Source organism: Anabrus simplex, chromosome 1, assembly GCF_040414725.1.
Source record: "Anabrus simplex isolate iqAnaSimp1 chromosome 1, ASM4041472v1, whole genome shotgun sequence".
In the NCBI taxonomy this organism is placed as follows: Eukaryota; Metazoa; Arthropoda; class Insecta; order Orthoptera; family Tettigoniidae; genus Anabrus; species Anabrus simplex.
This window is the reverse complement of record NC_090265.1, coordinates 1,367,241,579-1,367,268,159: the sequence shown is the minus strand read 5'-3', so window position 1 is coordinate 1,367,268,159 and position 26,581 is coordinate 1,367,241,579. Positions and strand designations below refer to the sequence as shown.

Genomic DNA, 26,581 nt, shown 5'->3' with positions numbered 1-26,581 from the left:
ATTGGTTAATTCCAGTGGCTCGGGGGCTGGATGTTTGTGCTGTCCTGAACATCCCTGCAACTCACACATCACACATTACCCTATCCTCCACCACAATAACACGCAGTTACCTACACATGGCAGATGCCGCCCACCCTCATCGGAGGATCTGCCTTACAAGGGCTGCACCCGGCTAGAAATAGCCACACGAAATTATTATTATAGTCCTTCCTAACGAAATGTTTCCATGTGAGCGAGGTTATATTTCTCACCAATTAGTAAAAGTGTACTCAATTCTAAAACATTTGGATCAAGAAACTAAGAGTTGTACTCACCTGTAAGGCCTCGGCTTCGTCACGCCGTTCGTCCTCCGTGTTCATGGTGACGAATCGCAGCACCAATAAGTTGAGGGACGCGGCCACTATAGCGAGGCCGAACAGAATGAAAATGAGAGCAAAGGCCACATACTCTGGTTTATCGTCAAGCGCATTATCCTTCTGCAGTGCCACCATATCTCCGAAGCCGATGGTCGTTAACGTGATAAAGCAATAATAGACCGAATCGAAGTAAGTCCAGCCCTCATACCGACTGAAGGCTGCCGCGCCGCCCGCGATGGTCAGGCTACTCAGGGTGGTCACCACACATATAAGGTTTATTTCCGAAGCCTCAACGTTATTGCAGTGCAGCATTCTCTTCACGTTGCGAATCACCACCGAAGAAAACTTGTTCAGACGCTCGCCGATGCTCTGGAACATCACCAGACCCAACGGAATCCCCACGATGGCGTAGCACATGGTGAACAGCTTACCACCTATCGTGTTCGGCGTCGAATGCCCGTAACCTGTTCAGAAACAACATTCATTACTATCACCTCGGAAAGAGGACTATTACAAGATAAACAGACAGGTGTGGTGATCGTTGTTATAAGGTACATGACAAAGATATTGGCTTTACACTTTGAACATACTATGATATCAAAACAATCTGAGGTATCCATATCCCCTATTTACAGTAAATAGCAATTATTGCACTTAAATTTGTAATAAGGCATATAGAAATATCATTTTCAACAACTATCTTGCAAAGCATGTGAACTAAAGGGACATTATAGAAACTGTTCAATGACACGCTCGTATTTTTGCTGTAAAAATGAGAAGATAAGAAATATTCACAAATCCTGAGAATCAGTACAATTGAATTATAAATGTAAATTCTGTTTTTGTTACTCTAGCAAAGCAACAAGGATCTGCCAGCGGTGTTCTGTGAATAATTAGAATTTGTTCATAATAAAAGTGGAACATGAGCATGATCAATTACCTAGCTAGTACTACTTGATACTGTATCTCATTATCAGGAAGGTTGTGAATTTGTACACTAGATGTGAGGCGAGAGTGCAAACATGTTGTGCTGATCGGAGGGAGCTGTCCGCTAGGTAGGTACTCGTAGTTCATTAAAATTAAGTTCCTGCTGAGGCACAGTAACGTACGAGTTGGCAACAATGCGAGATTCTCAGTCTTGCGCGTGTGCAGCTTGTTTTCAGCCGTTGTTTGTTGGGTTGCAGTCGTATCGCCATTTCACCATTTTTAGACAGTTTTTAAAATCCGAATTTCGCCAACTATGGACCACATAGAACCTAACGCTACCAGGTCAATCTCTTCTTATTCTTCCCAGAACCTCTTCATTCTTTCACTTCTGTTTTATCTCTGCTCCTCGGATACTATCTGGGCCTGCATTTTGGTGGTTTCTCTTCCGAATGTTTTGATGTTGTCAATTCGTGTTCTGAATCGCTTCTGTTGTTGATCACATCTGCCGTAAGTTCAATTTCCTCAACATGCCTCTTGAACCCTTCCACCCACTTCTTTGCTGCTTTCAATCGTTCGATGTATTTAACGATTTTCTTCGTTAATTGGCTCTCGTCCATTTTTACCAGATGTCCATTGAATTACAGCCTTCGTTTCAGTATTGAAACAGTGAAATTATCAGTAGGGCCTATGTCTGTAAAAGTCCTCGTTCTTTTCTTCCATATACCATCAGTTAGTTAATTGAACACATTTTGTATGCATTATTGTGTTAATTTTGTTCTATTGGCCTAATTTCAACATGTACACATTTCTAATTAAAAGGATAAAAGTTGAAGATTAGTCAGTGATATAATTTGATAAAAACAAAAGTGAGAACGATCCGATTCCAATGTGTTTTACGAATGCTTTGCATGATTTCTTTTACACTTAACAATTAACCAAGTCAAAACACCGATATCTCAGATAATATTAACAAGACTTGATGATAAAGGGTTCACTGTTCACGGCTGTGTTCTTGCTTAACCCTCTACTGCCCAATGTGACTTTGAAGTCACACATCATTCTGTACACATTTTCTACTGTTAGAATGCAATTGAGCCACTACTTCCCAGCAGTAGCGTAGCCAGGATCGGCCAATGGGGGGGTGTTACAGTTACAAAATTAAGATATAACATAATGAAAGTGCTTGTGCTTGTGCGTGTCTGGTACGCGCATGCACGACTGTCATAAGGATACTGATACAAGAGTGAATTACTGTATGTGATATTCAGATTGCAATACTCTACAAAATTCTTACTTTAAAATACAGAACAAGAACAATATGATCGAGGTCAGCAGTTTTATCTCAAACGGTATGTTCAGTTTACAATCTAAAATCTAATTTTCGAGGCTTCCTAAAAAATAAATTTAACACATCTGTTGGTTTTACAACTATGTCTCTATGAATGTTCAAGGGAGCCAACCCGTTGAGTCGACTTTCACTTGTGGTATTTCTGAGGTAGGTTTTAAGGCGTCTTAATGTTGAAAATGATCTCTCACTGGCTGCAGTGGTGACAGGTAGGGTGGCAAACACTCTCAACAAGCAGTAGATTGCAGGGAGTTTATCTTGATCACATAAAAGAAGTTTATTGTTTACTGTCAGTTTCTATTTATTTTCTTTTTGTGAAAGTTCAATGGAGGGGGGGTTCTAACCCCCAGTAACCCCCCCCCCTGGCTACGCCCCTGCTTCCGAGTGTAACTTTCAAGTTACAGTATGGCTGTGTGATTTTCAACTGTTTATAGTTTAATAGTTATATGCATAAGCCACCAGGAAGCGCCAAATGTATGGTTGGGTGCATTTCCCAGGCACATGGCGGATAGCTAGTTTTACAATTATGTTTTGTGTTATTACTAACAAATTATATGCATAAAAAATATAGAAACCAAAGGTAAGCATCTTGAATATTTTATGAGACTGTTATTTTATAAATTAGTCAATTTTCACATATCAGAACATTACTGCCCAGTGTGACCTGGAAGTCACAACCCTAATTTTTGAAAATCAAAAATGAAAATTCAATAAAAACTGCATTTATGTGTAGTTTACAACATATTTACTTAGTATATGGCAGAGAAATTTTTTTAAAACACAACAAAATAATTTGGGCAGTAGAGGGTTAAGGTAAACAACTCATACACGTCCAACTCACTCCGCTCTCAGCGAACAACTGGTCTTTCTTGCTTCTCAACCGGCATGGGTTTGATTTTCGGCTCCGCTGGGAATGTAGGGTTGATTTGAGTGATGCACAGTGCACACACCCTCAAGTACAACACAAGAGAATATAAATTATGGTGGCAGTTTTCCTTTGCTGCGGTTTAACGTCGTATTAACTCGAATAGGGTCTCTGCAACGGTGGGGCATGAAAGGGCTTCGACAGAGGAAAAAGAGACCGTGACTTTAATTAGGGTGGAAATGGGAAACTAAGGAAAAGCACCTTCAGGGTTGCCAATGGTGGGATTCGAACCCGCCATCTTCGGGAGGTAGGCTCACAGCTACGGACTTGTATCACGCAGTCAACTCGCTCGGTAGATAAAGCGTAAAGGCGCCGAAGGCTTTCTATTGTCTTTTCAGTAAAGGGTTAAGGATTTTAAGATCATTAGTTTAATGTATTTTTGGCGAGAGTGAATTCTCTCTGTCAACTTTAGCCTTATTTCATTACCTTTTAGCTAATTATCTTGGGTCAGTAATGATGTTGATTAAGTCTATTTTTACTGCCCGATATTCTTTCTGATATTTCTGTCGTGGTTGGTAGTGTGGTGTGTTGTAAATGAATATATGTGTTAAGACGACCACCAGATTCTAGTTCTCATAGATTGAGAAATTTACCACACGGGGATAATATCCGCATTCTGGTCGGGAACTGAACCAACAGCCCTCCGAATCGAAGACCTTGACGATGTGTCAAGGGGACAGACTGTCTGATAAATTTTGTCTGGTAACTCATATTTTTTTTATATATATCTCTTCAACTCGGTTCAATTTATGAATCTGAAAAAAAAAAAAAAAGTCACATCTTCCAGCGCATTTTCTTGGGGAATTTAAGTGTTAAAACCTCACTCGGTATGGCCCATAAAACATGACTTGGCCCAAGGTCGAAACACTCAGCATTGGTCCAGTCATGGAGAAGGTCTGATAATGGTCACCTAGGGAGCACATGCTAGATGGCAGTTAACAAGCATACAATTCCTCAAACATATAAAATTTATACTTTGTGAAATAATATAAGTCCGCCTCTGTGGTGTAGTGGTTAGTGTGATTAGCTGCCAACCCGGAGGCCCGAGTTCGATTCCCGGCCCTGCCACGAAATTTGAAAAGTGGTACGAGGGCTGGAACGGGATCTACTCAGCCTTGGGAGGTCAACTGAATAGAGGGGGTTCGATTCCCTCCTCAGCCATCCTGGAAGTGGTTTTCCGTGGTTTCCCACTTCTCCTCCAGGCAAATGCCGGGATGGTACCTAACTTAAGGCCACGGCCGCTTCCTTCCCTCTTCCTTGCCTGTCCCTTTCCATCGTCCCACCCCCCGACAAGGCCCTTTTTAAGCATTGCAGGTGAGGCCGCCTGGACGAGGCACTGGGCATTCTCCCCAGTTGTATCCCCCGACCCAGAGTCTGAAGCTCCAGGACACTGCCTTTGAGGCGGTAGAGGTGGGATCCCTTGTTGAGTCCGAGGGAAAAACCAATCCTGGAGGGTAAACGGATTAAGTAAGTAAGTAATTAAGTAAGTAAGTAAGTAAGTAAGTAAGTAAGTAAGTAAGTAAGTAAGTAAGTAAGTAAGTAAGTAAGAATAAGTAAGTAAGAAATAATCTAAACTGTTAACAGTGACAAGCCATGTTGCAGTATCAACATAACTAAACTATGTTAAATATAATTACACGGCCATATCAGTCAATCATCCAGACTGTCACCCTTGCAACTTCTGAAGGACTGTTACCCCCCTTTCGATGAAAAATTCGTTTGTCTGGTTTCTCGACAGATACTCATCCGATAAGTTTGCACCAACGCACGGCTTGTTTACCTGGTTCATTGAGACGCACCAGTCTCCGCACAGCGACATGGTAATATGGCCCACAGGGGAGGAAATCTAGCATGAAGATAGGAATTACATTGTTTAACAAACCTCCCTAGAAACACTAACAAATTGAAAAGATCCCGAAAGATCTGATGATGAAATACAGTATGTTTATAATACTTTTTTGCAAGTTATTTTACGTCGCGCCGACACAGAAAGGTCTTATGGCGACGATGGGATGGGAAAGGCCTAGGAGGGTGAAGAAAGTGGCCGTGGCCTTAATTAAGGCACAGCCCCATCTTTTGCCTGGTGTGAAAATGGAAAACCATCTTCAGGGCTGCCGGCAGTGGGGCTTGAACCCACTATCTCCCGGATGCGAGCTCACAGCTGTGCGCCCCTAACCGCACGTCCAACTCGCCCGGTGTTTATAATAAATTAAAATACTATGAATGGCTAGAGTACTGCAATAACAATGTATTTTTTATGTTTTATAAAAGCGCATATTTCGTCTGACTTTACTGTTATACATGCGGTGCCTCAAGAGCAGCTGAAGTAAAAGAGTCTAGTAATACACGATACACAAATTAGCGTGCAGCGAATATGTGGATCGAATGCGTCTAGGTCATGATGTTGTGTGATAGCTCCATCCTAACCTAATACAACCACATTACCATTAATCATAACGACGAGATCATCAACAGAGCGATAGCAATCGTAACTGCATCAATAAAACTGTGCTCGATAGGGGATGAACTGAGTACTGTACATGCAGCTGAGCCTGGCTTGTATTCTTGGTTTCAGAAATGTTCAAAGAGTATAAATGAATATCATATTCTTAAACATAACACACAATCAAGCAGGGGAAATGCAGGAATAAGTTTAATAATAAATAAGAAAATAGAACGGCGGGTAAGCTACTATCAGCATAATGAACGGATTATTGTTGTTAAGATAGACACCAAACCAATACCCACCTCAATAATCTTCTATCTTAATCTGTTTACCTTCCAGGGTTGGCTTTTCGCTCGGACTCGGCGAGGGATCCCACCTCTACCGCCTCAAGGGCAGTGTCCTGGAGTTTCAGACTTTGGGTCGGGAATACAACTGGGGAGAATGACCAGTACCTCGCCCAGGCGGCCTCACCTGCTATGCTGAACAGGGGGCTTGTGGAGGGATGGGAAGATTGGAAGGGATAGACAAGGAAGAGGGAAGGAAGCGGCCGTGGCCTTAAGTGAGGTACCATCCCGGCATTTGCCTGGAGGAGAAGTGGGAAACCACGGAAAACCACTTCCAGGATGGCTGAGGTGGGAATCGAACCCACCTCTACTCAGTTGACCTCCCGAGGCTGAGTGGACCCCGTTCCAGCCCTCGTACCACTTTTCAAATTTCGTGGCAGAGCCGGGAATCGAACCCGGACCTCCGGGGGTGGCAGCTAATCACGCTAACCACTACACCACAGAGGCGGACCCCACCTCAATAGTGCAGGCCAATATGCTTACTAGTTCAGCAGATGATGAAGAAATCAATATATAAAGAGAGAAAAAATGTAATACAATGTGTAGAAAGAGATGAGAATCTATTTGTGATTGGAGACTGGAATGAAGTGGTAAACCAAGGAAGAGAAGGTAACGTAGTAGGAGAATTCGGACTGGGACAAAGGAGTGAAAGAGGAAGTCAGCTGGTAGAATTCTGCACCAATCCTAATTTAGTATTTGCTAATACTTGGTTCAAACACCACAAGCGACGTGGACAAGGCCTGGAGACAGAGGGAAGGTATCGGAGAGACTTTATTATGATTAGGCAGAGATTCGTAAACCAGCTGTTGGATTGCAAGACCTTTCCAGGACAAATGTGAACTCAGATCACAATATGCTAGTCATGAAATGCCATCTGAAGTTGAAATAAGGAAGGAATGCAAGGAGATGGGATATACACAAGTTGAATGAAGAGAGAGTGAGGGATTGTTTCAAAGAACATGTTGCACCAAGTCTAAGTGAAAAGGCTGGAAAATACACAATAGATGAAGAGTGGACATTCCTGACTGTGAGATCAGTAGGGCTGCTGAAGAAAATTTAGGGATAAAAACAAGATCATGTAAGGATCAATGGGTAACTCAGGAGATATTCGATCTGATTGAAGAACAGGGAAAGCACAAGAATGCAAACAAATGAGGAGGGCAGAAAAGTATACAGGTGATTAAAGAATTAAGTAGATAGAAAGTGCAGTGCAGCCAAGGAAGAATGGCTGAAAATAATTTCAAGGATGTGGAAGGTTGTATGGTTGTGGATGGATAGATGCTGCATATAGGAAAACCAAGGAAAAATTCAGAGAAATGAAACCTAGGTGCATGATTATTAAGAGCTCGGATGGAGAACCACTTCTAGGGCAGGAAGACAAGGCAGATAGATGGCAGCAATATATTCAACAATTAATTGTGTCAAGGGAAAGTAGTAGATGGAAAGGTTTTGGAGCAAGAAGAGGCTGTTGATGCTAATGAAATGGAAGACCCAATCATAATTTCACAAAGCTTTGAGAGACCTAAATAGGAAAAAGACACCTAGAAACGATGACATACCCTCAGAATTAAAAACTGTTTTAGGTGAATCCAGCATGGTGAGGTTATTCGATTTAGTGTCTACAGGAGAAGTGCCATCCGATTTAGACAGAAGGTTGTTATACCTATTTCCATTTGTTTGATATCTTCCACTTGCAGACATTTAGCATGGATTATTTACATACGAATGAAAAACAAGTTGAAGCTGAGTTGGGAGAAGTTAGACTTCAGAAGAAATAACTCCTGAAGCAATTCTGAGTTTACGTTTGATCTCAGAGGATCTAATTAAGGAGGACTAGGCTACTTAGATAGCATTTGTAGATCTTGAAAAGGCATTAGATGAATGTTGACTGGGCCAAGCTATTTGCTATTCTGAAGGTGACCGGGATGAGATAACGAAAAAGAAGTGTTATCTGCAATCTGCACAAAAATCCATGTGCAGTGATAATAATTGAAGACTATGATAAAGGAGCAGCAATACAGAAAAGGAGTGAGACAAGGCCAAAGTTTGTCTTCTCTTCTTTTCTCTGTTTATACGAGGATTGTAAATACAGCAGTTGCAACGTAGTCCAGATTCTCTCAGATCGGACATGCGCAAATAGGATATGGGAATGCTCAGGTGCCGCTGTTGTCGACGTGTAGTGTGCATTTGTGAAGGGCATCCAGTTAGGAGTGTTGTTGCTGTGTGACGTTGAAGGGGAAAGTGTCGATTTCACCGCTCTAAAGCATGTTTTCCAAAGGTGATAAGCGTTCGTGGATTAAAATCGAGGTTGCCCGTAGCAAAAATGTATCAGGATTACGTGAATCGTGTGGCGAGAATGCATTCCACCGATTTCCTGACGTGGCAGCTGTATTCCGCGTAGTACTCCGGCTCCATGGCTAAATGGTTAGCGTGCTGGCCTTTGGTCGGAGGGGTCCAGGGTTCGATTCCCGGCAGGGTCGGGAATTTTAACCATCATTGGTTAATTTCGCTGACACGGGGGCTAAGTATATGTGTCGTCCTCATCATCATTTCATCCTCATCACGACGCGCAGGTCGCCTACGGGAGTCAAATCAAAAGACTTACACCTTGCGAGCCGAACATGTCCTCGGAAACTCCCGGGACTAAAAGCCATACGCCATTTCAATTATTTCGCCCAGTAGGGCGCTCCGTCGCTGTCATCAACAGAGAACGCCTTGCCAACAGTCCCCAACGGCTTCCCGAAATTTGGCAAAAGATAATAGACTTTGCGGGTGACTACATTGAAAGAATGTAATGTAATTGTACTTGTTAGTTCATTACATATTACGTTCTATCGATATTGCCAATACTCTATTTACAGCCCTCGTAAATAGAACGGGTACTAAAGGAAACAAAGAGGAATGTGGGAAGGGAATCTCAATCCAAGGATAGGAGATCAAAACTCTGAGATTTGCTGATGACATTGTTATTTTATCTGAGTCTACGGAAGATCTGGAGAAATTGCTGAATGTTATGGACACAGTCTTGGAGAAGAAGTACAAGATGAAAGTACTGTAAAAGCTTTTAAACTCAAAATTAATGAAGTGCAGTCGAACGAAGTCTGAGGATGCAGGAAATGTTAGATTGGATAATGAAGTCTTACAGGAAGTCGATGAATATTGTTACTTGCGTAGTACAGCAACGAAGGATGGCAGAAGTAAGGAGGAGATACAACGCAGGTTAGCATAAGCAAGAAGATCCCTTCTTAAGAAAACTGAACACTGATATAGGAATTAGAAAGATGTTTTTGAAGACTTTCTGGAGATTGGCGTTGTATGGAAGTGAAACGTAGGCAATAACTAGCTCGGAAATAAATAAATAAATAAATAAAATAAATAAATAAATAAATAAATGTGATCAACAACTTCAAGGGCTTCCACGATGAGTAAAAGCAGAACAGCGGTTCGACGGAAGAGAGAAGACAGGCGGCCAGAGAAAGAATGCAACGTTTTTGGACTGCAAAAAGGCTTGCAGAAATGCCTTATAGTTACTTGATGTGGTCTCTAATGGCCCTAAACGAGAATAATAAGAAAGAAAGAAAGAAAGAAAGAAAGAATAAAGAAAGAAAGAAAGAAAGAAAGAAAGAAAGAAAGAAAGAAAGAAAGAAAGAAAGAAATAGAATAGATAATTTTGAAATATGGTGTTACAGAAGAGAGATCGTCAGGTAGAATCACGAATAAGGAGATGCTGAATAGAATTGGTAATAGGAGAATAATTTGGCAAAATTTGACCAGAAGAGGATTTTTTTCGTACGGCTTAAGGGAACTGCGTGTTATTGTGGTGGAGGATAGTGTTATGTGTGGTGTGTGAGTTGCAGGGATGGTGGGGACAGCACAAACACCCAGCCCCCGGGCCACTGGAATTAACCAATGAAGGTTAAAATCCCCGATCCAGTCTGGAATTGAACCCGGGACCCTCCGAACCGAAGGCCAGTACGCTGACCATTCAGCCAATGAGTCGGACACCAGAAGAGTTAGAATGATAGGATACATCTTGAAACACTCAGGACTTATTAGTTGGTAAGTTCGCTAGTTAGATTTTGAGGAGAGTGTAGGTGGCATGATTATGACAGATTAGAGTAGATGTAGACTGTAGTAGTTACAGATAACTGAGGAGGTTAGCATAGCCTCCTGAGATCCAACGTAGTTTATACATATTTAATAGGTTAATAAGAAGTGTTGTCCGCCTCTGTGGTGTAGTGGTTAGTGTGATTAGCTGCCACCCCCAGAGGTCCGGGTTCGATTCCCGGCTCTGCCACGAAATTTGAAAAGTGGTACGAGGGCTGGCAAGGGGTCCACTCAGCCTCGGAAGGTCAACTGAGTAGAGGTGGGTTCGATTCCCACCTCGGCCATCCTAGAAGTGGTTTTCCGTGGTTTACCACTTCTCCTTGAGGCAAATGCCGGGATGGTACCTAACTTAAGGCCACGGCCGCTTCCTTCCCTCTTCCTTGCCTGTCCCATCCAATCTTACCATCCCTCCGCAAGGCCCCAGTTGAGCATAGCAGGTGAGGCCGTCTGGGCGAGGTACTGGTCATTCTCCCCAGTTGTATCCCCGACCCAAAGTCTGAAGCTCCAGGACACTGCCCTTGAGGGATCCCTCGCTGAGTCCGGGGGAAAAACCAAGCCTGGAGGGTAAGCAGATTAAGAAGAATAAGAATAAGAAGTGTTATGGAGTAATTTTTTGATATTGATGCCCAAAGGCTTAAATGAGGACTGTCCATTTAAATGGACATTGGGTCTTCTTTCGGCAAAAAATTGAGTGAACTTATTTATTTCTCAGATTTTTAGTATTCCACTATTTATTGTATTTCAATAGATATCAATCAATTTACAGAAAATAAAGGGAAATCGAGTAAATATACAGGCACATAAATCAAACAACAAAATATGATACATTTGTCAAAAATTAAATAAAATGGAAAGAAGACATTGGAGTCGCTTACATAATTGCTACAAATACTTGCTATTGTAATGGATATTTTAAAATAATAAATTAGAATGTAAATATCAAGCCTCCGTGGCTCAGGCGGCTGCGCGTCGGCCTCTCACCGCTGGGTTCCGTGGTTAAAATCCTGGTCACTTCATGTGAGATTTGTGCTGGACAAAGCGGAGGCGGGAAAAGTTTTCTCCGGGTACTCCGGATTTCTCTGTCATCTTTAATTCCAGCAACACTCTTCATTACCATTTCATTTAATCTGTCAGTCATTAATCATTGCCCCAGAGGAGTGCGATAGGCCTCCGCAGCCGGCACAATTCCTACCCTCGCCGCAAGATGGGGGCTTCATTCATTCCATCCCTGACCCGGTAAATGACTGGAAAACAGGTTGTAGGTTTTCATTTTCAATATAAATGTAAATACTGGCCAAGAAACGAGAAAAAATATTATTTTTTTTTTTGCTAGGGGCTTTACGTCGCACCGACACAGATAGGTCTTATGGCGACGATGGGATAGGAAAGGCCTAGGAGTTGGAAGGAAGTGGCCGTGGCCTTAATTAAGGTACAGCCCCAGCATTTGCCTGGTGTGAAAATGGGAAACCACGGAAAACCATCTTCAGGGCTGCCGATAGTGGGATTCGAACCTACTATCTCCCGGATGCAAGCTCACAGCCGCGCGCCTCAACGCGCACGGCCAACTCGCCCGGTGAAAAAATATTACATAGAGCACATGATAATATGAGGTTTTGTGACTTCATTCTCCCCTTCAATCAGTCCTCACTTTTTATGGAAATCTGAGAAATACTCCTTCCTTAAAGTGATGCAGAAGTACTTTTCACATTCCCGGCACATTACCTTTGTTTATCATCTTTTTATTGAGTTAAAATCTTACAGTGTCTACTAAAGCATCCGTGTACAGTATGAAAGTTGAGATTATGGGAAAACAACAAATAATCGCACCATGTCCCCATGTCCAATAAAATGGATATACATTTTAATCTATATTTTTATCAACTTCTGCATTAAAATCACATAGTAATTACTAAAATACTAAAATATATAATTATTACTTTCATTTTATGCCAATGCACATATTTTAGAACCATTAATTTATTTTTAATTCCAAAGAGAATGAAGAACACTTACTATAGCGATGATGCTCCATGGAAACACGTTATTCCTAGTTTGTATTGTTTCATAGGGCCTACCTCAAATTTTCTTCAACAGATAGCAGGACCATACAGTCTATTTGGCTGGACACTGGGTCTCACTGCCAATTAACAAATATTATGAATATTAGAAGGAATACGACGATGTCCATTTTTTTTTTTTGCTAGTGGTTTTACGTCGCACCGACACAGACAGGTCTCACGGCGACGATGGGACAGGAAAGGGCTAGGAGTGGGAAGGAAGCGGCCGTGGCCTTAATTAAGGTGCAGCCCCAGCATTTGCCTGGTGTGAAAATGGGAAACCACGGAAAACCATTTTCAGGGCTGCCGACAGTGGGGCTCGAACCTACTATCTCCCGAATACTGGATACTGGCCGCACTTAAGCGACTGCAGCTATCGAGCTCGGTACGATGTCCATTCAAATGGACAGGGGGTCTCAGGAGAATAGGATAGGGTGGCATGAAGAGCTGCATCAAACCAGTCTGTGGACTGATCAGTGATGATCTAAACAAAAACAACAACAACATAGGAATTCTACAACTACTACTATCATTACTACTACTACTACTACATTTTTGCTACGGTATTTGTTTTACGCCGTACTGATACAAACAGTTGTTATGACGACTGTGGGATAGGACAGGTCTAAGAAAGTGAAAGAAGCTACCATGGTCTTAAAAGGTCGGTACAGCCCCAGTATTTGCCTGGTGTGAATGTGGGAATCCATTTTCGGGGCTGCCGACAATGGGGTTTGAACTCACAACCTCCTGAATGTAAGCTCACAACTACGTGAACCAAATCGCCTGGCCAGTTTGCTAGATACCACTACAAAGATATTAACCTAAATACTAATGTTCTGCAATCACATATATTGCCATATAGCATCTGTCTGTCTGTGAAGTCTTCATATCGGAGGCTGGTTGGATCCTCAAATACCACCATCAAAGTATATACTATTATAAGGAAATCATAACGAAGGAAACCTATTGTTCGGACTAGTGAGGTCGTTTGTCATTGCTTTTCTCACTGGGCCAGAAAGTGCTATTGCAGCATGACATGTTCTACGAACAGCATATTTCATAACGTTCAGACCACAGACATATTGTTAATAGACTGGCAGCGCTGTATCTCGTAGCATTGGTGCTAGTGAAGCCGGAAACTTGTGGCCGCCGCCATCTTAGGTCACTACAGAACCACTGTAAACATATGTTACTGTGCTACGTGCAGTTTTTCCTATTCACGACGAAAGAAGAAGGAAGGAACAAGAGTTACAATACACTGGTAAGTGGCTTACATGTGCTTATTACAATTCTTGTCTACTTATTAATGCAATCAAATTCACTATTAAAGATGCCGAATTATGTAGGAGACAGAGATAAGTTCCTTTCGACATATATTTCTTGGCGTTATCCCCCTTGTGATGGAGTGTGGCACAGATAATAATAATAATAATAATAATAATAATAATAATAATAATAATAATAATAATAATAATAATGTCCACCTCCGTGGTGTAGTGGTTAGTGTGATTAGTGATTAGCTGCCATCCCCAGAGGCCGGGGTTCGATCCCCGGCTCTGCCACGAAATTTGAAAATTGGTACGAGGATCGGAATGGGGTCCACTTACCCTCGGGAGATCAATAGAGTAGAGGGGGGTTCGATTCCCACCTCAGCTATCCTCGAAATAGTTTTCTGTGGTTTCGCACTTCTCCTCCAGGCAAATGCCGAGATGGTACCTAACTTAAGACCACAGCCGCTTCCTTGTCTATCCTTTCCAATCTTCCCATCCCCAGCATGGGCCCCTGTTTAGCATAATGGGCGAGGCTGCCTCGGCGAGGTACTGGTCCTACTTCCCTGTTGTATCCGCTGATCCAAAGTCTCACGCTCCAGGACACTGCCCTTGGGGGTGGTAGAGATGGGATACCTCGCTGAGTCCGAGGGATAAATCAACCCTGGAGGGTAAATGGATTAAGAAAGAAGAAGAAGATAATAATAATAATAATAATAATAATAATAATAACAATAATAATAATAATAATAATAGTAATTGAATAATAGTGGCCTCGGTCTCTTTTAATTTTTAAAGTTATATTGTAAGGATGTCAAACTTATTGTTAAAATTAGAGTGGAATGATTATCACAGAATATTATTAAATATATCTCAGGATTTGCGGTATAATAAATTCGTGTGGTTATTTCTAGCGGGGTGTATTCCTTGTAAGGTAGACCCTCCGATGAGAGTGGGCGGCATCTGCCATGTGTAGGTAACTGAGTGTGGAGGATTTTGGTGGAGGATAGTGTTATGCGCGTTGCAGGAATGTTGGGGACAGCACAATCACCCAGCCCCTGAGCCAATGGAATTAACCAATGAAGGTTAAAATACCCGACCCAGCCAGGATTCGAACCCGGAACCCTCTGACCCGAAAGCCAGTACGCTGACCATTCAGCTAACTAGTCGGACAGAATTTGTGGTGAAGATGTTAGTCAATTCTCTACAGTGTGATACTTGTAAGAAAGTAGTTGTACGTAAAAGAAAATCCTTATCCATTCATTTCTTTCAAGAATAGAGGTAATCTGGATGTTCCTACGAAAGATGTCGTTCATGTGTGCAAACGTACTGAGATGTATTTCAGAGAGAATAAATGTAATGGTTTGAGCTGAGTCGTGAAAGGGAACATGCCTAATGAAGTCACAGCTCAGTTGTACGAAACATTTTAAGCTCACATACTTTAGATCTAAACTCAAAGGACACGCAGGTTTATCGCCTTATTAGTGTAATTTCATCACCGTGCTTGAAAACACGTGTGAATCATGCTGTAAGAGACTTGAATGGAAATAGATTTGACCACAGATTGGTCTAAAGCAGGTGGCTACTTTTAAGCATTTATACCAGTGTTCCTTTTTCTTAACAGTAAAATAAAAGACATAATAGGTATAATTACTCAGAATTATTGCTGTTATTTCTGAGTGATTTTATTTATTTGATTTATCTCCTGTCCAATATTGCCGTTTCGGCTACTATTTTACATTAATGCATCAGGGTAGTGTAGTGACGTAAGATGGCGGCGGCCGCATGCTTCCGACTTCAGAATCCTGCTGCTCATTGCCAGTCTAAATCTATTTGTCTGTGGTTCAGACGCACTAGCCGCGCTCTGAATGTCAGTACTCAGCATCACTCATACCTCAAAAGCGTCCATACTATTACATGCGTAAATGAGGCCTAAGTTACATTTTGTTTTGGCCTGTGTCGAATCAATCAATCAATCAATCAATCAATCAATCAATCAATCAATCAATCAATCAATCAATCAATCAATCAATCAATCAATCAATCAATCAATCAATCAATCAATCAATCAATCAATCAATCAATCAACACTGATCTGCAATTAGGGCAGTCATCCAGGTGGCAGATTCCCTATTAGTTGTTCACCTAGTCTTTCCTTAAATAATTGCAAAGAATTTGGAAATTTATTGAACATCACCATGAGCCTGTCCGCCTCTGTGGTGTAGTGGTTAGCGTGATTAGCTGCCACCCCCGGAGGCCCGGGTTCGATTCCCGGCTCTGCCACGAAAATTTGAAAAGTGGTACGAGGGCAGGAACGGGGTCCACTCAGCCTCGGGAGGTCAACTGAGTAGAGGTGGGTTCGATTCCCACCTCAGCCATCCTGGAAGTGGTTTTCCGTGGTTTCCCACTTCTCCTCCAGGCGAATGCCGGGATGGTACCTAACTTAAGGCCACGGCCGCTTCCTTCCCTCTTCCTTGCCTATCCCTTCCCATCTTCCCATCCCTCCACAAGGCCCCTGTTCAGCATAGCAGGTGAGGCCGCCTGGGCGAGGTACTGGTCATACTCCCCAGTTGTATCCCCCGACCAAGAGTCTGAAGCTCCAGGACACTGCCCTTGAAGGCGGTAGAGGTGGGATCCCTCGCTGTCCGAGGGAAAAACCTGGAGGGTAAACAGATGATGATGTTGATGACCATGAGCCTCCGTGGCTCAGGCAGCAGGGCGCCGGCCTCTCACCACTGGGTTCCGTGGTTCAAATCCCGGTCACTCCATGTGAGATTTGTGCTGGGCAAAGCGGAGGCGGGACAAATTTTTCTCCGGGTACTCCGGTTTCCCCTGTCATATTTCATTCCAGCAACATTCTTCAATATCCTTTCATTTCAACTGTCAGTCATTAATCATTATCCCAGAGGGGTGTGACAGGCTTCGGCAATCGGCACAATTCCTATCCTCGCCGCTAGATTCATTCCATTCCTGACCCGGTCGAATGACTGGAAACAGGCTGTGGATTTTTATTGAACATCACCCTTGGTAAATTATTCCAAATCTAACTCTTCCTATAAACGAATATTTGCCCCAGTTTGTTCACTTGTATTCCAACTTTATCTTCATATTGTGATCTTTCCTACTTTTACCTTAATTAAGACCACGGCCGACTCCTTCCCACTCGTAAGCCTTTTCTATCCCATCATCGTCATAGGACCTATCTGTGCCGGTGTGACGTAAAGCAAACTGTAAAACAAAAATAAGTAGCTGGACATCAAGAAAGCTGACCAATGCGGACAATTCGTCGTGTTGACCATGTGACATTCTAGGTCACACAATGTTAGGGGAGTATGAAAGACCTTTTCACTATAACTTACCACGGTCATGATGGCTGCCCAATTTACTATATACATAATACTGAAATGAGGGGGTAATTCTGTATGCTCTGAATAGAATGAAACTGAAATACCTAAGTACGTAAGTAAATATCTCATGTAACGTATATAATTAAATCTTCTTGATGAATATGCTTCATATACTATGACTTTAATGTGCCGCAGTAGTCTCACATAAGATGCCTACTAGCGTTATCTACTGCTCAGTGAACTGATTAATTGCTAACTCATTAAAATTATATGCAGTCGATCTTCTTCATTGGAATAGGCTCTGAATGCACCAAGTCTGGACTTTATAAGAGATTATTTCAGCCGTATTAATATATATTGCTTGAAAATATAGATGCTGTAATTATTAGAATCGCTTCTTGCTAGTAGAATAGGGATTGAGTAGTCATTAGTTGTTATAAAATTTATAGTTGTGTAATTGTTATTATTTGGGACTAAAGATGGTTCAGATACTTTATGACTTGACAGTATTGCCTTTAAACAATTCAGCCTACCAATTCTGCCGGGGTCGTCAGTGAAAGAAGGATGGTGCAGTCCTTCAAAAATAAAAAATAAACATCAGCCACATATGGTGCCCGTTATCGGGATCTACAGTAAGATATTTATAGTAGATTTTTAACGAATTACAGCCATAGAACGTGATACCAAAGGCAAATACATTTTTTCTTGACCGAATAACAACACGGAAATAAATAAAAAAGTAATTTTACCTGCAGTGTCCTGCACGTCAAAATTAATGTTTAAAAGTATGCAGAACCAGAGTACTTAAAAATAAATATAAACTCACCAGTCATAGTAGTTTTCATCTTAGCCACGAGTCAAACAATGATGGGTTTTTATTTTTCATAGAAAAATGCCTTTGCCGCAGCCAAGGTCCCCGAAAGTTTGCGAAGGTACCGTGGCACATAGAGCCTATTTTCGGCTTAGACTTACTTGCCGAAGTAGATACAGTATACCGCAGATTTTGCAGTGCCACGTGGCCAGCATGACGATAAATTGGCTTTCGTGACTGGTCCGCTGACTCTCATGTAAGACAGGTCTTCAACTGATTTCACGAAGCTGAATGAGTCCCTACCTAACGCTCAGTCCAGAATTAAAATCCTTTGACTAGCCAGGAATCGCAAGTTGCTTTACGTCGCACCGACACAGATAGGTCTTACGGCGACGATGGGACAGGGAAGGGCTAGGAGTGCGAAGGAAGCGGCCGTGGCCTTAATTAAGGTACAGCCCCAGCATTTGCCTGGTGTGAAAATGGGAAACCACGGAAAACCATTTTCAGGGCTGCCGACAGTGGGTTTCGAACCTACTATCTTCCGAATACTGGATACTGGCCGCACTTAAGTGACTGCAGCTATCGAGCTCGGTGCCAGGAATCGAACCTGGATTCTCCGAGTAAGAGACAGTCACGTTATCTACACGTCATGGAGATGACCCACGAAGAAAGATCTAGATTAATTAAGACCACGGTTGAGACCATCTCAGCTCTAACTCTTTCCTACCTAAACGTTGCCGAAAGCCTGTGTTACTATGACGTCAAACGGATAGAAAAAATAGATGGCATTGAAGGTTCCTGAGTGAGAATTTATTATTTATACGCGCTAGGTTTGGAGATAAAACTTGAAACAAATGTTAATTTTAAAATGATACTATCTGACCAAAACGGAAGTAATATATAGTGTGCCGGCTTAAAATACGAGGTTAAATATCAGGCTTATTATGAGGTAGAAGAGGAGTGGAAGTCACGCAAGAAGTTATCTTGATCTGCAGTTGAATTTGCTAATGGCGTTTTCAGGAAGTTGCTACTCACTTACTTCTTCATGCATTTAAAGTGTTTTAGCTCATTTTATAATGAAATAACTGTCTACTAAAGTGGAAATTTATATAAAAAGAAAGTCACACCCTCCCCTTGTAATGTGAACAATGGTTTTCTTTCGTTAGGCCTACTTTCCGACCTTTTCTCCAATCATCTGTGGTAGGCACTTATGTAAATTAAGCCCAGTTTTGCGGCAGGATGTCCTTCCTGACGTTAACCCTATGTGGAGGGATGTATTTACTATTTCATATTTCTGAGGTGGTTGGTAGTATGATGTGTTGTGAATAAATAAAGGTGTGTCTTAAAACGATTAAAGTCCCCGAGGTAGAGGAATTAATCAAACGCGGCTAAAATCCTCAGCCCGGGCACAGTTTGAGAACAAGAAATATCGGGTGTTTATGATGTCAGCGTAAGTGGACCTTGATAAGTGCGGAAATAACGTTAGGATGAAGAATAAGGAGCCATTAATCTGGAGACGCTCAAATATGCCACTGACGACTATGTTGTTATAAAGACGTCTCCAAAAAGTCCTTACAATGTGGTAAAATAAGCAAAACGGGAAATGAAGTAGTTTGGTATTGCTTTCACTATTGAGCTGGTAAGTGCTATTGCAACTACACTACCCCTACCAGTAACACTAGTTCCCTCCGTGGATCAGTTGCAATGTGTCAGACACCGAGTCCTAAGATATCGACATCAAATCTTCCAGAGATAGCCTAATTTTTATAGGGTAGAAAAAGTTCTATTCGAGACTCCATACGATGTCGGCATATAAAAGATCTCTGGTGACATATTTGGTGTTTACCCGACAACATTATTTAATTCTCAGACATATGACGCCCAGCAAAGATTCGGTTTTCCTGCCATCTGCTAGAGTAAAACGGAACATCGAAATTGACAGACAGGCAGCCTAAACGGCATCAAATAAAAATGTTATCATGGTAGGTTGTTGAGACCAGTCAATTGTTGTTGTTGTTTGATTCAATTCTGTAATCTGATTTCACTATGCATTAATTAATTATCGCTTGCTTTATTGTAGTTAAGGGGCTGCCTGGCCGAGGCGGTAAAGTCGTGCTCGGTTCGCCCGGAAGGACGTGGGTTCGAATCCCCGTCAGGAAATCGAAAATTTAAGAAACGAGATTTCCACTTCCGGAGGTGCATATGGGCCTGAGGTTCACTCAGCCTACACCAAAAATGAGAACCAGGTTAATTCCTGGGGGCGAAGGCGGCCGGGCGTAGAGCTAACCACTCTACCCCATCAGGTGCCGCGGTTAACAATGGTGGAAGCCTTTACCTTCCACTCCTCCAAGGGCCTTCATGGCCTGTACGGAGGTGTCTTTGTCTTTTTCATTGTAGTTAATTTATTGTGTACTAGCTGATGTATCCGTGCTTCGCTACAGGATTCTCAGAAAGACTGACTTGGTGGCTTTCCTAACTGAATCCAACATAGGTCATTACAAAAACGTCAGTAGGAATGTAGCGATTGAAAGCAATGTTATTACATAAAATACTCGATCAAATGAAAAACCGCACACTTTCTAACTTTCAACGAACAGTACTACGGTGCCGATCTAAGAGTCTAAAGTTCCAGAGCTGGAATAACCAGGTCGCAGACTGCCGTGAACACTCCTCTGTCATTATTCCGTTAAATATGCACACTACTCATTCCAATCAGTGCCTCAGAGTAGGGATTGAATAGCTCGATTACTATGATGAACCACTGTGTTACGTACCAGGTATATCAGAAAATGTATGAACCAGAGGAATGGCATGCTAAAGAAGAAAATTATCTTACTCCCCAGCTACTTCCCGCCAATATACAGGCAGGCTGTTACAGTCGGTACGACCAGGCGAGTTGCCCGTGTGGTTCGGGGCGCACAGCTGTGAGCTTGCATCCGGGAGATAGTGGATTCGAACCCCACTGCCGGCAACCCTGAAGATGGTATTCCGTGGTTTCCCATTTTCACACCAGTCACACCAGGCTGCACCTTAAAGCCAAGGCCGCTTCCTTCACACCACTATTCATTTCCTATCCCATCATCGCCATAAGACCTACCTGTGTCGGTGCGACGTCAAGCAAATTTAAAAAAAAACCTCGGTACGCTGCAGTAATCCTATCTATCGGGGATTAGAGGAAACAGAAGACAAATAGCACATCACAACAAACAATGGTCAATGTAATGTTATTGTTGATAAAGTTTATGAGCTTTCTATATTGCACGCCTTCACATTAGTTTTCTTTCGACTCTGTGATATTAGGGTGTCTTAGAAAATTATTTATATCGTAGACTGTAGTTCCTTATTCTCAGACTTCACATACCGATTTTCAATAAATTCTGTTTACCCATTTTCTCGTGACTCGGCGCTGATATGGACTTAGTAACAAAAATCCAAATTCATGAATATCTCTGATTATATGCGGTACGGTAACAATGTATAAGACATAAGAGATCGGAAATTTAATAACTTCTTACATAACTACTACTAACTTACGACATAACTAAAGTTATGTTAGTTATGTAGTATTTATCGATACGACCTCTAATAACATAAATAACTTATTTGAGAATTACATTTCAGGCCTTCCCCTAAAATACTATTTCACTCAACGTGAATAAAATAATTTGTAGCCTAGATTGCAGTGGTTCATCACCCGACATTACATACCGATTTTCATTAAATTCTCTTCAGCCGTTTTCTATTGATGCGTGTACAGACAGACAGACAGACAGACAGACAGACAGACAGACAGACAGACAGACAGACAGACAGACAGACAGACAGACAGACAGACAGACAGACAGACAGACAGACAGACAGACAGACAGACAGACAGACAGACAGACAGACATTATGGAAAAGTAAAAAATGCATTTTCTTGTTACTGTGGACATGACCGATAGAGAAATACCATTCTTTTCAAATCATGAGCAATGTACAGACAAAACTCGTATTTTATATATATAGATTACATTTCAGGCCTTCCCCTAAACTACCATTTCACTCAGTGCGAATAACATTATTGATAGCCTAGATTATAGCGACCTATTCGCCGACTTTGCATACCAATTTTCGTGAAGATACGACCACTAATAAAATAAATATTTGACAATTCAATTTTAGGCCTTCCCCTAAACTACCATTTTCCTCAGCGTGTATAGCCTATATTGTAGCTAATTATTTCCCATCTTTGTCTAGCGATTTTCATTAAGACACGACAACTAATAACATAAATATTTGAGAATTAAATTTCAGGCCTTCCCCTAAACTACCATTTCACTCAGCGTGATTAAAATAATTTGTAGCCTAGATTGTAGCGGTTCATCACCCGACTTTACATTCCGATTTTCATAAAATTCTCTTGAGCCGTTTTCTTGTGATGCGTGTACAGACAGACAGACAGACAGACAGACAGACAGACAGAAATTACGGAAAAGTAAAAAATGCATTTTCTTGTTACTGTGGACATGACCGATACAGAAATACCATTCTTTGCAAATTCTGAGCAATGTACAGACAAAACTCTTATTTTGTATATATATATGCGTGTGTATATTAGCATCAAAATAATGTAACGTGAGACTAACTGCCTAATATCAGATACTTTTTGTGAAACCTTTTGACATTGCAATATATGGTGCAATACCGTTACAGTAACTGTCGAGTCATCGCTCTGTCATTGTATGCATTTAGGGATGAGATTATATTTAGGGAGTTCCTAGGGTGGCTCGGGCTATTTCAACATAATATGTAACATTTGTAGCTGGGTGGGGGTGACATCATATCTATTTGGCGCTCTGACGTGGGTGTTATACCATGTGTCAACTAATGGCTATGAGCTGTATACTATAGCGGCAGTCATTTGGATGGTGAGGCCTCAGTCGGTCAGATGAACAGGAAGGAGAGTGAGGCTACAGACGGTCAGTGAGTTCAGTTGGAGAAGTCAGTTGGATTGTTCAGTTGGTTGGAAGGAGATGGAGAGACTTGGCATGGAATCAATTGGAGTCAGTTGGAAGGAGACGAATGGGGAACAGTGATATGGATACGTAATCGTCAGTGACCAAATGGATTATATGTTCGGAGTGTGTTTTGTGCATATGTTAGTTAAGTTCTTGTGTCAGTTCGGTGACAGCCGAATATTGAGTCGTTGTAATGCAGACTAACAGTTATCAGTTACCTCGTTTGTGAAACTAAAAGGATACATCACCAAATTAGGCTTCAGATATCTATAGATGATACCAACTCAAAGGAATACGTCGTAATAACACTCAAAGTATTCGAGGTATAGTCAAGTGAACAGTGAGAGAGAAATTTCTTGTATAACTTTTAAATGTCCGGTAAAGAAGATTTCAAATTTAATGCCTACAGTTTCCTTCAGTTGTAATGTCAGAGTTTTATATTATCTTTTGAATTATCACAGTAAATCTCACTCGTTAAAGTCAATTTTTAAAGAATATATTTTGTTTAGTCATCATCATCATCATCCGTTTACTCTCCAGGTTCGGTTTTTCCCTCGGACTCAGCGAGGGATCCCACCTCTACCGCCCCAAGGGCAGTGTCCTGGAGCTTCAGACTCTTGGTCGGGTGATACAACTGGGGAGAACGACCAGTACCTCGCCCAGGCGGCCTCACCTGCTATGTTGAACAGGGGCCTTGCGGGGGATGGGGAAGATTGGAAGGGATAGACAAGGAAGAGGGAAGGAAGCGGCCGTGGCCTTAAGTTAGGTACCATCCCGGCATTTGCCTGGAGGAGAAGTGGGAAACCACGGTAACCACTTCCAGGATGGCTGAGGTGGGAATCGAACCCACCTCTACTCAGTTGACCTCCCGAGGCTGAGTGGACCCTGTTCCAGTCCTCGTACCACTTTTCAAATCTCGTGGCAGAGCCGGGAATCGAACCCGGACCTCCGGGGGTGGCAGCTAATCACGCTAACCACTACACCACAGAGGCGGACTATTTTGTTTAGTATGAAATAAATTAATTGTTTCTTTTCAATAGTAGACCATATAACCTCACATTTTAAGGGGGAAACCGAACGCCAATCTCCTTTTTCCAGAACCTATATGTTATGCTGTCAAAGTAAGCTTATTACCCAACACCCTAAAGATATTCAAACCGAGCTCGATAGCTTCAGTTGCTTAAGTGCGGCCAGTGTCCAGTATTCGGGAGATAGTGGGTTCGAACCCCACCGTCGGCAGCCCTGAAGATGGTTTTCCGTGGTTTCCCATTTTCACACCAGGAAAATGCTGGGGATGTACCTTAATTAAGGCCACGGCCGCTTCCTTCCCACTCCTAGCCCCTTCCTGTCCCATCGTCGCCATAAGACCTATCTGTGTCAGTGCGACGTAACGCAACTTGCAAAGAAAATAAAATAAAATGAGATATTCAAGACTCTCATTCTATTATCGCTACATCAGGTAGGTACTAAGTGTGAGTACATAGTCCAACGATTGAACATTTTATTTCATGAATATTTTAATATGTACTTCATTTGAATTCAGTTTCATATTGTAAAATAAGTGAGTAGTAATCACTACTGGAATAATTTATCAAGGGAAATGTTCGATAAATGTCCACGTTCTTTGAAATCATTTAAAACGCGACTAGAAAAATGGCTGATAGAGAATCTGCTGTCTGAGCTCTAGCCCTAAATGCAGATCATTGGTGACGGTTTGAGTGATTTGATAACCATAATTCTTGTATTCAGGGTTTTCCGTTAGTTGTGTTTTTCTGGGCCTGTGTTTCAAGCCTGCGTTCTGCATGTCATCATCATGATCTAGGGATTACCATATGAGCTTCGGCATAAGCCCAAAAGCCTATATCATGTCTATAAGTACGGGCCGTGAAAGCATCGATGGCAACATGAAGAGTATTATTTAAAATCTCGTTTTAAAAACTCGTACTTTTTGTTTTTGTAAAACCTACTTAAGACGAGGAGGTGAACAGTACTGACAAAGGGGGTGAATTTTCAAAATGAATATATCTCAAAAACGCGACATACAGACATGAAAATTGGTATTTTAAATCTCTTTTAAATATAAAATAACACATACTTTATTGTTTTCGGAAAAATCACTGGGGGGGGGGGGGGAGGTAGAAAGGAATGAAAGAGGGTTTGAATTATTTTTATTAGGATACTGTCCGCCTCCGTAGCCTAACGGTTGGTGTTATTAGCTACCGTCCTTGGGGGCCCGGGTTCGATTCCTGGTACTGCCAGAAATTTAAGAAAGGTAGGAGGGCTGGTATGTGGTTGAAATGGTATACGCAGCTCACCTCAAATGGGGGTGTGCCTGAAAAGAGCTGCACCACCTCGGGATGAGGACACGAGTTTACTTGTCCGACTCGTTCGCTGAATAGTCAGCGTACTGGCCTTCGGTTCAGAGGGTCCCGGGTTCGATTCCCGGCCGGGTCGGGGATTTTAACCTTAATTGGTTATTTCCAATGGCCCGGGGCTGGGTGTTTGTGCTGTCCCCCAACATCCCTGAAACTCACACACCACACATAACACTATCCTCCACCACAATAACACGCAGTTACCTACACATGGCAGATGCCGCCCACCCTCATCGGAGGGTCTGCCTTACAAGGGCTGCACTCGGCTAGAAATAGCCACACGAAATTATTATTATTATTAGGATACTGGTATCTGATAATGTTGCAGGCGTGAAAATTGGTATTGGAATTCCCTCTAAAAATAAAGAAGCACACATTTCTTTGTTTTCGTAAAATCCACTTAAAGGGGATGTAAAAAGGACTGAAAGTGTTGAATTCTTTTTATGCAGATACTTATATCTCAAAAACTAAAGATTTTACAGACATGAAAGTTTGTATTCGGAATCTCCTTTAAAAATAAAGAAACACGCATTTGGGGGGGGGGGCAACTGAAGGGGGGTTTAAAAGGAGTTGAATTATTTTTATGATGATACAAATAAAAATTAGACAGAAAACATTACGCCCCCTTGTTTTCGTAGTATTCATTTTATGTTGTCAAGTACAACTCTACTTCTAGACGTATAAGGGAGCAGTCAAATGAAATCAAGTCAGCTGCCAAAAAGTATAGTAGAATATCTCGTACCTCAAAATTAATCACCAGAATAGTGAATAGGTTGAATAGTCCTTACATAAAACTCATTGATACTCAGCGAAATGCTAGTATGCGTTTAATATCTGGTACCATCCAGTCCACTTCCATCTGATTTAATAAGAATAAATGCCCTAATTAGAGAGTACAAGAAGATCTGCACGAACTCTCAGCTACCCATTTTAGAAGAACTTCCCGCATTCGAACTGCAGAGGCTCATGTCATGTCACCCACCCTTACGTGATGGAGCCATAAGGATTTCTTGGAGGAATGGAGAGATCGCTGGACAGCCACCACAAGCGTTTCTCTGCACAACGTCTTTTCTGGTGAGCACCTTCCCAGCGGATATCATCTACCACGTAAGATGTGGACCACGCTGAATCGAGCGAGGACAAAACATGGAAGATGCAAGGACTCCCTTTACAGTTGGAATTATGCTTCAACGCCAGAATATTACTGTGGCGCCCCCCAGCAAACAGTTCTCCATATTGTGAATGAGTGTAAGTTGCGGTGCTATCCAGGGAG

The 26,581-nt window shown here is 42.0% G+C and overlaps 1 protein-coding gene across 1 annotated transcript in view; it reads right to left on the bottom strand.

The window, feature by feature from the left end:
- Task6 (TWIK-related acid-sensitive K[+] channel 6) overlaps window positions 1-26,581 on the bottom strand; it is a 431,294-nt gene that overhangs the window by 38,519 nt on the left and 366,194 nt on the right. The window contains exon 3 of the mRNA XM_067152421.2: window positions 315-820. Within this exon, the coding sequence (XP_067008522.1) occupies window positions 315-820 (506 nt within the window). The remainder of the gene's footprint in view (window positions 1-314; window positions 821-26,581) is intronic.